Source organism: Dermacentor silvarum, chromosome 10, assembly GCF_013339745.2.
Source record: "Dermacentor silvarum isolate Dsil-2018 chromosome 10, BIME_Dsil_1.4, whole genome shotgun sequence".
Lineage (NCBI taxonomy): Eukaryota > Metazoa > Arthropoda > Arachnida > Ixodida > Ixodidae > Dermacentor > Dermacentor silvarum.
Genome location: NC_051163.1, coordinates 117,019,176 through 117,030,010, shown reverse-complemented (window position 1 = coordinate 117,030,010; position 10,835 = coordinate 117,019,176). Strand labels below are relative to the sequence as shown.

At 49.0% G+C, this 10,835-nt stretch overlaps 1 protein-coding gene across 1 annotated transcript; it reads left to right on the top strand.

Moving 5' to 3' along the window:
• The first annotated feature begins 3,441 nt into the window (after window positions 1–3,441).
• Window positions 3,442–10,579, top strand: LOC119431787 (uncharacterized). The gene is made up of 3 exons (XM_049658044.1): window positions 3,442–3,504; window positions 9,498–9,632; window positions 9,903–10,579. Exons 1-3 carry the CDS (start codon window positions 3,442–3,444, stop codon window positions 10,245–10,247), a joined length of 543 nt encoding a protein of 180 aa, XP_049514001.1. The 3' UTR covers window positions 10,248–10,579.
• The last annotated feature ends 256 nt before the right edge of the window (window positions 10,580–10,835 follow it).

Here is a 10,835-nt window from a genome sequence, read left to right as displayed (position 1 = left end):
CATTTCGAGCGCATTTTCAGTACATCCCATTACGCAGGTACATTTCTAAAATACCAGCGGCAAGCGGAGTATCTGCCTCTCGGTTGGAAAGGGACATCCAATGAAGTACACAACTGTCCATTTAGCATGGCGGAGTTCCAGGCTTCACTGAATTGTAACAAATCTGCTCCAGGAGGTGACAGAATAATATATGAAATGATCAAGCATTTACACCCGAAACCCGCAGAACACTACTGTCACTCTAACTTCATGTTCTCTGCCGGCTACATTCCGTCCGCCTGGAAAGAAGCAATCGTAATTCCTATTCTCAAAAAGGACAAGGACCCTTCCTCACCCAGCAGTTATAGGCCTATAGCGCTCACAAGTTGTCTATGCCAAGTGTTTGAGAAAATGATTAACCGGCGTCTCATCTATTTCCTTGAAAACAAGGAAATACTAGGTCCGATAGATCCACAATAGATCACCTTGTCCGCCTCGGGACAAATATCCGTGATGTCTTAGTGCACAAACATGTTTTCTTCTCAGCAGTTTTGGATATCGAGAAATCACACGACACAACTTGGCACTTTCTGTCTGGAGCGGGAGTTCGAGGCAACTTACTGATTGTGATTCACAGTTACCTCTCCAATCGTACGTTCCGTGCTAGAGTTGATAACGCCTTGTCTCGTCCATTTACGCAACAGGCTGGTGTACCTCAAGGTGTTGTGCTGAACTGTACTTTATTTATCGTCAAAATGAACTCGCTGTATACTGCAATACCACGTACTATGTTTTATACTGTAAATGTGGATGACATCCACATAGGGGACAAATTATGTAGTCTAAATATCTGCGAGCGACAAGCGCTGCTTGGCTTAAATAAATAGTCTAAGTGGGCGAACTAGAACGGTTTTAAATTAATCCCACAAAAAGTACGTGTGTCCTCTTCTCTAACAAGAGAGGCTTACTGCCGGACCCCGTAATAGATATTAGTGGTGAACGACTATCTGTAAACCGTGAACATAATTTATAGGCGTCATTTTAGACTGGAAGTTAAATTTTGGCTCACACCTGAAATATCTTAAAGCAAAATGCCTCAAGACTATGAATCTGCTGAAGCATTTGTCACGCACACCCTGAGGAAGCGACAGGAGATGCCTTAACTTGTACAAAAGTCTAATATTATCACGTCTTAACTGTGGTGCAATACTCTATGATTCTGCGAGGCCAAATGCTTGGAACACATTAGGTCCCATCCACCCTTTGGGCATCCGTCTTGCTACCGGCGCCTTCAGGACTAGTCCAGTACAAAGCCTGTATGTCGAATCTAACGAATGGCCTCTATCCTTCCAAAGGACATATTTAAGGTGTTCCTATGCCTTGAAGGTCAAATTAGCTGGATATCATTCATGTCATTCAATTATTCACCACATATCCCAGCCACTAGGCCTCCTCTGTCCCTCCGATTGAAAGCACTGTCAGAAGAAACAGGCATCCCCGTTCTAGAAAATGTCCTAATGGTTCCTACTAGGCTTCCACAGAGCGGCAGACCATCCAATGCGACATCCCCTTCGTAGAAATAAAACGGGCACTTGAGGCGCATGTAGGCCGACCGCCACGAACAGCGGTAAAACCAATTGAAAAGCGCAGCGTGGGCCATCTGGACAGTGGGCTTTCGTCTCGACGTGCACATTGCGCACCGACGCCACTTGAGTAATGGGAGTCGAAGGCTGACACAGAGCGTTATCTTGCGGGCAAGTGGAAGAAACACGCATGTTTGACTCCCAACTACCGCAGAGCTCGGGGAGCAGAGAAGACCACCGGCGCCACATTAGCGGTCGCGCTTGACAGTGACGAGGGGCCTCGAACGCCCTTTTTGCGGTGCGCTTTCCCGGAACCGCCGCACGCGTGCTCCTCGCGCGCGGTAAACGCGTGGGTGTGAACAGATTCACAACTTGAGGTTGCACCGATTAGTTAAACGGGCGGCCTCCCCTAAAGGGCGACAAACAACGCCGTCTCGTGTCCGACTTCCCCACCGGTGTTCTGGCGCCGTAGCCTTGGAATAGGCGCGGTTCGGGTCTCGACACGGACAGTTTGAATCGCGCGACGCCAACCGGATGCGCGGCCACCATTACTTTTTATGGGCGCGCTACCGCGCGCACCGGCGTGTGGTTTCTGAGCCGCATGAGAGCCTATCGGTTTTGTCTCGGACCGTAGGCGCCGAGAAGATGTTTACTTCGTCTTGAGGTCGAGACACGGGGTCGGCGTTTGGCTGGAAAACAGTTATCCCGCACGACTCACTGACAACTTTACTCGAAAACAAGTAGTTGTTTATGACGCCACATGGCCCTTGACTCCTGGGAATCTGGTCGCTTCGCGCACGTGTTCGAGGACTGGCGCCATGATTCCTGTGCTTCCTCGCGTCCAGGTTTTGTACATGTGTTTTGCTGGTTGTTACTTAGTTGCACCAGCTGCGCTGGCATGCAGTTTCTTGGAACTTTAGACAAATGTGGGCAGCGTGACCCTCTCCCCTTTGTTGCTGTATATTGTATACTTTGGGTGAGGATTCTACACTGTGAACTGTGCTAAAAAAGTGTTCTAAAATGGTTGGTTGACGGACCGGCCAATCACGCATGGAAATTCTAACAAACCCAAGGATTGGTGAACTGATTGTCCAGTCACACAACACACCAACAGCGATTTGTCAACAAACATTTCGGGGCGGAGCGTTGGGCCTAGAAAATGAGGCTGCAGTGCTCCGATCAACTAGAGTGGTTGTGGACCTGACTTCGGGTGCTAAGCACCATCGGCTCGGCCGAGATAGGGTTGCCCTATGTAGTCCAAACCTGTATAACTCTCTGTAACCAACGTATCATTGCAACCAAGTTTTGAAGAATCGTTATAAATACAAGTTTTCGCTGTTGATACATCAGCGTCTGCGTCCTTCGAGCCGATCTCACCCATTGAGCCACCTGTGCAGACCGTCTCTGACGGTGCGTCCTGGACGCCGAGGTGGGGGTGAGAACCACGCATCATCGTAGGAAGAGGAGAGACCCTCTCCTTTACTGGCGCAGTCGACAGGATGGCTTCGTTGGACTGAGCGAGATGAGCTGGATGTATCAAGGAGGGCACCGCCTCAAGTGAAGACTGCAGTTGAAGATCGGTAGCATCTCCGGTGATCAACAACGGTCAAGGTGTCGAGAAGGAACCCGAGCGGAAGGGCGACGAGAACCTTCGATCGTGGAGCCAGACTGCAAGCAGTGACTCGGCAACGGTACCGGGCAAATGAAGCTAGAGTCTACAGAGGGGTGAGTTGACCTTGTCTCATTTTTTCTCGCTCCTGTTTTCGTATTCGAGCCAAAAGAAATGTCTTTAGGCAGCGTAGGGAAGTTTCATAGTTACGTGTGGCCAGAATGGATGAGGTACAGCGGTGTGGGGACACGCGAGCTTTCACAGCGAGAAATGGAGTACAATCTGAAGATGGCTCAGGACTACCGCCAGCAGCTGGAACTTAAGCTGGAGAATGTGAAATTAAAGCGAGCGAGGGTGTGGTAGGAGGGCCAATTGATTGAGGAAGAACGCGCGGCGTCGGTCGGCGCGTACGAGACAGAGCCTGAGGGCGCAGTTGGGGTGGAGTCAGAGGTTGAGGCACTAGGTTCGCTCAGCTCAGCGCAACCAGTTGAAGGATTTGTGGAGTCGGAATCTGGGTTTTCGCTTGATGAAAGCTCTCAGGGTGAGAGTGCTTCTGGTAAAGATGTGCAGGATGCACAAGGCCAGCAAGTAGTTCCAAGCGCTGATCCGGTCCGTGATGGTTGTCGAGGCGCTGAACTGATGACAACCATATCAACAACTGGATCACCGGTCATCATCGTGACCGACCTTGAACATAAGTCGCGCGACCAGCATAACGAAGTCAGTTTCCCACCTGGGGCTGGTGGTGTAGCGCTGCCTTTCCAACCTGCCGCCCTGGATCACGCAATGCAGTGGGAGGGGGCAGACGAAGGTCACTTTTTGTGTTCAGCCGGGGAATGGCAGTACGATGAGGGGATGCACGTGATCATTCAGCAGAGTGAGAGTGCGGCGATCGCGACAAAGGCTGACGCGTGTAGCGCCGTGATCAGGCCATGTTCGAGCCCGTCGGCACGCCGTGGTAAAGAAGGCACCACCAGCACCAGCCATGCGTTTCAGTGGCATGGGCCACAACCACGATCTCATGGCCGAATGCTTTCAAAAGTTGGTGGAGGGTCTTTTCCCCGGGTTGCTACGGCAACACTGGCGTTCAGGGAGAGTTGCAGATCACAATCCTATTTTGGCGGTCTAGGTATCTGCTATGCACTTATAGCTAGGTTGAGCACTGCAATGCACGGCGCACCGGGAGCTCGTCCGCAGAGGGGAATAAGTGTGCTACTGTGTGCGTCTAGCGGCCCCACATCATTTGCTTTGTCCTTGCATGCATTTGACCCCGGGGGCAATAAACTGGTGCAGAGGTGGCTGCGTCCCGCAATATTGTAAGCAAGCCAGCAAAGGGACTGCATTGAGTCTCGCCAGATTTCACCAAGTCAATTTGATTATATTCTAGCCAGAACTAGAGTGCCAGCTTGGGCATGTTACGGCTCGACCGCGATCAGGGGCGAGTGGTGAGGCTGGGACAACTTCTATGTGTGGAAAGTGCAGAACAATGGACACGGGAACATTAATTGTGTTTACAGTGCGCGCTCTCATTTTTTTTCCTTGTTGTGTCTAGCTTTAGCGTTGCTCACTTCCCTGTGTATTCATGTGGTGCATGATATGCTGTGCGCATTAAGAATTAGTTCATTGGCATCTGGAATGTTTGCCGAGGTTCTGTGCTTTGTTGTGGTAGCGCAAGGCCTTACTATGGTTCAGTTGCAATGTGTTTTGAATAACACGATATTATTTTGTTTACCATGAGTGTCACTGAGGTCATGTTGCATTGAAGTTCTTGATGCGCAGTCTAATGCATCGATCGGCAGTTGTTTGTGCGTGTGCATGCGGTGTGTTAGGGTGTAGAGGTGCGACATAGAGAAGGGATGGCACACGCTAACACCAGATGCACTTTCGTGCCTCACGAACCATTGCTGGAGGAAGAATGCAGAAGACAGGGGACTCGCAGTGACGGACAGTGGAGGCGAGGGAACGAATGTAGTGGCATTAGATATGACAGGAATCACCACCCGCGAAGTGACTATTGTGTGAATTTGATCGAACTGACAAGACTAAAGGCGAAATAACTTTCCGTGTCTATGTGACTGTAGCGCAGAGTCTCGGATTATTTTGCTTGTTATTTCGGTTCTATGTGTACCATGCATTATGTGTACTTTGGTTTTGGATGCGCGCTTATTAAGTGTGGCACAACCTGTCTCGCAAAGTTATTGTTGATATTCTTTTGGGCAGGACTGCCGATGTGTAAATGTTCTTTTTCTTGTGTGTGTGTGTGCGTGTGTGTCAACCACACTGTGAACAAGTGGTTGTCTCATCTTGGGTGGGGGGTGTAGGCCGACCGCCACGAACAGCGGTAAAACCAATTGAAAAGCGCAGCGTGGGCCATCTGGACAGTGGGCTTTCGTCTCGACGTGCACATTGCGCACCGACGCCACTTGAGTAATGGGAGTCGAAGGCTGACACAGAGCGTTATCTTGCGGGCAAGTGGAAGAAACACGCATGTTTGACTCCCAACTACCGCAGAGCTCGGGGAGCAGAGAAGACCACCGGCGCCACATTAGCGGTCGCGCTTGACAGTGACGAGGGGCCTCGAACGCCCTTTTTGCGGTGCGCTTTCCCGGAACCGCCGCACGCGTGCTCCTCGCGCGCGGTAAACGCGTGGGTGTGAACAGATTCACAACTTGAGGTTGCACCGATTAGTTAAACGGGCGGCCTCCCCTAAAGGGCGACAAACAACCCCGTCTCGTGTCCGACTTCCCCACCGGTGTTCTGGCGCCGTAGCCTTGGAATAGGCGCGGTTCGGGTCTCGACACGGACAGTTTGAATCGCGCGACGCCAACCGGATGCGCGGCCACCATTACTTTTTATGGGCGCGCTACCGCGCGCACCGGCGTGTGGTTTCTGAGCCGCATGAGAGCCTATCGGTTTTGTCTCGGACCGTAGGCGCCGAGAAGATGTTTACTTCGTCTTGAGGTCGAGACACGGGGTCGGCGTTTGGCTGGAAAACAGTTATCCCGCACGACTCACTGACAACTTTACTCGAAAACAAGTAGTTGTTTATGACGCCACATGGCCCTTGACTCCTGGGAATCTGGTCGCTTCGCGCACGTGTTCGAGGACTGGCGCCATGATTCCTGTGCTTCCTCGCGTCCAGGTTTTGTACATGTGTTTTGCTTGTTGTTACTTAGTTGCACCAGCTGCGCTGGCATGAAATTTCTTGGAACTTTAGACAAATGTGGGCAGCGTGACCCTCTCCCCTTTGTTGCTGTATATTGTATACTTTGGGTGAGAATTCTACACTGTGAACTGTGCTAAAAAAGTGTTCTAAAATGGTTGGTTGACGGACCGGCCAATCACGCATGGAAATTCTAACAAACCCAAGGATTGGTGAACTGATTGTCCAGTCACACAACACACCAACAGCGATTTGTCAACAAACATTTCGGGGCGGAGCGTTGGGCCTAGAAAATGAGGCTGCAGTGCTCCGATCAACTAGAGTGGTTGTGGACCTGACTTCGGGTGCTAAGCACCATCGGCTCGGCCGAGATAGGGTTGCCCTATGTAGTCCAAACCTATATAACTCTCTGTAACCAACGTATCATTGCAACCAAGCTTTGAAGAATCGTTATAAATACAAGTTTTCGTTGTTGATACATCAGCGTCTGCGTCCTTCGAGCCGATCTCACCCATTGAGCCACCTGTGCAGACCGTCTCTGACGGTGCGTCCTGGACGCCGAGGTGGGGGTGAGAACCACGTATCATCTTAGGAAGAGGAGAGACCCTCTCCTTTACTGCGCATATACAATCGCATTTTCTGGAACTTCGCGAGAAGTATTGCATTGCTGAATTTTATACAATATAAATACGGTAACCTATAATGTAACTTTTGGGCATGGGTAACTTATGAAATAAAGGTTACAAGTGATTTTTCATGTTTTCGCTATTTTTGTGGGGTCTAAAGGTTACAACACCCAAAATATAAACAATATATAGGTTACCATCACAAATTGCGCAATGTAACCTTTGCGCAATAACCTATGAGCAACACGGTAACTCGGTAGTGAGGGAATTTATTTATTTCAGCGGCTGCGCGAGTGTGGTTTGCGGCAGGACATATTATAATATACCACAAACGCTGAAAATTTATCACGGCGGCTCGGTACTGTCGTTTTTGGTTGCAATCATAAGCAGACTAACGCTTGATAAAAAGTCCGATTTCTCTTGGGTCGAAAGAAGTTGTGACATGCAATGTAATTATAGCACTTTGCGGCTCAATTTGCGCAATATTGCGGCGCAATAGCAAGTGTAAGAATTGGATTGAAGATGAATATGCAGAAGGCAAAGATAATGTTCAATACCCTTCCAAGGGAACAAGAATTCAGGATCGCCAGTCAGCCTCTAGAGTCTTTAAAGGAGTACGTTTATCTAGGTCAATTACTCACAGGGGACCCTGACCACGAGAAAGAAATTTACAGAAGAACAAAATTGGGTTGGACTGCATACGGCAGGCATTGCCAAACCATGACTGGGAGCTTAACACTGTCGTTGAAAAGAAAAGTGTACAATCATTGCATTCTACCCGTGCTAACATATGGCGCAGAAACTTGGAGGTTAACAAAGAAGCTCTAGAACAAGTTAAGGACCGCACAAAGAGCAATGGAACGAAAAATCTTAGGACTAACGTTAAGAGACAGGAAGAGAGCGGTGTGGATCAGAGAACAAACGGGGATAGCCGATATTCTAGTTGACATTAGGCGGAAGATATGGAAATGGGCAGGTCATGTAATGCGCAGGATGGATAACCGGTGGACCATCAGGGTTACAGAATGGATACCAAGAGAAGGGAAGCGCAGTCGAGGTCGGCAGAAAACCAGATGGGATGATGAAGTTACTAAATTTGCAGGCGCAAGCTGGAATACGCTAGCGCAAGACAGGTGTAATTTGAGATCGCAGGGAGAGGCCTTCGTCCAGCACTGGACACAAAATATAGGCTGATGATGATGATGCTAAAGCATATGATTATTTGGTCCCTGAGTGTTTTGTAAATCAAGGTCATGTGCTATTTTGAACCTCTTCTCACTGTAGCACCAGATGATTTACTTCGCGAATAAACGTCAAATCGCAATTCTATCAAATCACACGTAGTTTTTCGCCATGCTGCGATAGATCTTTTGTGTCCCCTACCCCATATATAGGCGAAATTCGCGAAAAACGGTCGCAGTTGATGTTCAAAATGCAGACAGGCGGAGAAGGACCGCACCAGAGAGGGCAGCAGCGGTCGTAACAGGATCCACGCGTTGCCGAGTGCACACCTTGACGCGCTGTTTTGTGACATTGCGCCTGCACTTCCATTATATCAATCGAGGTAGGGAGTCGAAAACAAGTTATGATGAGAACAGCGGATGTGAGCGAGAAACGAGTAACTGTATAGAGAACTCCTCAATATATCAGACGACGGCCGCTCCAATATGCGCTAGAGGCGCATGCGCAGACAAACGCCAGCGCTTCACTCACGTAAAAACAGAAAGGGTCATCCATGGAAAGGGTGAAAGCATGGGTGAAAGTAACACCACAGCTGTGAGAGTGAGTAATCATGGCTGCTTGGCGCTTGGCTGCGTTGCACGCCGGGAAGTCTGGAAGGCGGCAGGCGCCTGCGAAGCGCCGTTATGGTGGCTAGCGCCATTGCAGTTTGAATCGTCCAAACCACTCGCGTGAGCCACGCCGTTTTGTGGCTGCGTTTCTTAATTGATTTGTTCGCGATTTGTAAGTCTTGGGTTTGGGTGCGCGCCGCGAAATCGGCATTGCCGCTTAGCAGCAGGGACATGTGGGGTGTGCTGCGCGGCAGCTGCAACGAACCTTTTTGCGACTGTCAGCGCTATGTCGTTGTTTGTTAATTCGTCGGACGACTCTGCAGCAAGCGCAATTCGTGCGACTATTGCAACCACTGTCCAGCTGCTCACGGCCGAATAATTGGCTTGGGTAAGTGGACTTTGTTCCAGATACGGATTAAAGGCATGCGAGGTCTTCGTTAGTTTTATGCCTGTCAAGTCGGGTCTTTTCGCTGCTTTCATTTGGGTGCTTTTCTAATCTAGGTGAGGTTTCGTCGGTTCATACTTGTGCATCACTGACCTAGCTCGCGGCACTTTGTATCGATCTATCTGCTTATCTATGGTGCCTCTTTTAGCTAAGTACTGCTGCAGCTGCCTAGTGTCGTCAGGTGCAATCTCTGAGCAGTACAGTGATAATCCACCGCCAATTATATATCGCCTTCTCACCTGCGTGGGCGCGCGGTGGTGATGTGTATGCTTTTGTATGTTCACGAATGCGCACGCGTCTAGTGCATAGCTGTGGTTCATTTGAGCACCGTGACACTTGACACAGAAAGCATGCAAGTCCTCCTTAAAGTCATGTACGAAGACCGCTGCAAAGCCTACGATGACCCTTTGCCTCAGTATTTCTTGTTAGAAAACATTGCAAGTGCATGTCTATTTCTGAGTGTTCAAAAAATACAGGAACCCGGCATTGTCTGATACTCTGTTGTAAGTAATACTAGGTCACTGATATATAAAACTATGAATTGTGTAAAGAATAAAGACGTGTGGATGGATCCACTGTTCACAAGTGGTTGAAAATGATATTGGATTGCTTTAGATCCTGATAGCATAAGGGATATCAGAAGAAAGTTTGATTCTGTGAATAATATTAATGACTAGTTTTGCTTCATTGTATTTACTTTTCTCCAGCTTTGCATCGAAGTCGAGCTCCGGTTTAAAAGCAACATTGGTGACCTGGAGAGAAAACTGAAAGCAGTTTCGGAAGCGTTTTCATGCAAACAACAACGTGAATGCACATTCGCCGACATTGTCAAGCACTTACAAGGCTATTCAAGGCTCGAACTCATCAACGAGGTTTGTGGAATGATTATTATGGACCCATATATCACTTACTGTGGCATCAAGTACTTTCTCGCAATTGTAAATTCATTTTCAATGAAGCCTGAGCAATATACAAATGCTCAAATTTCACGTTGTATTTTCTACGAATCTCACTGCACTGTGATGAGAATTTTCACCATGCTTTGTAGATAGGTGTTTCCTCATGACTGTAATGTGACTTTCAACAGATTGCACTGCCTAATGACCTGGAAGTCACCGCACCTCATGTGTATACGTCCACCGAACACACTTGTGTTTACGCTGGAAGTTCTGAACAAGTCATCTGGATCTCAAATGCAAACAAAGAGCGTGCCCTCATTTTCTGCCTGCTGACATACCACATCAAAAACCTTGAATACCGGCCTGCATTCTCACCAGTGCTTGTCCTGCTGCAGAATATTGCCATGTCGGACACAACAGTGCCTAGCGGACTGCTCACAAACCGCCTGAAGAATCTTCGCATGCTCTTGAAAAAGAAGAATCTGTGCTAAGCTCACGAAACCAATGTGTTACTTTGGTTTCGTGAGCACCACTTTTTTTCCGTGCTCACGTTAGTTTCGACGGGAATTCAGGGCGCAGGCTCCTTTCCCAAGCGTATCACCCCTGAAGGAAGCCGAACGCCAGGCCGGGGTACGCTTGTACCCTTTTGAACCAGTGGGTGCCCGGCGGCGGTGGGAATCAAACCCACAGCCTCCCGCAGCCGAGGCGGGCGAACTTCTGAAATGCTGAAGTGTGTTCTCT

What these genes read in the sequence shown, in the direction of transcription:
- LOC119431787 (XM_049658044.1), top strand. Translation starts at nt 3,442, where the DNA reads ATGGAGTACAATCTGAAGATGGCTCAGGACTACCGCCAGCAGCTGGAA. An exon ending in TGGAACTTAAGCTGGAGAAT is followed by an intron (nt 3,505 to 9,497) that starts GTGAAATTAAAG and finishes GCACGCGTCTAG; the next exon opens with TGCATAGCTGTGGTTCATTT. An exon ending in ATTTCTTGTTAGAAAACATT is followed by an intron (nt 9,633 to 9,902) that starts GCAAGTGCATGT and finishes ACTTTTCTCCAG; the next exon opens with CTTTGCATCGAAGTCGAGCT.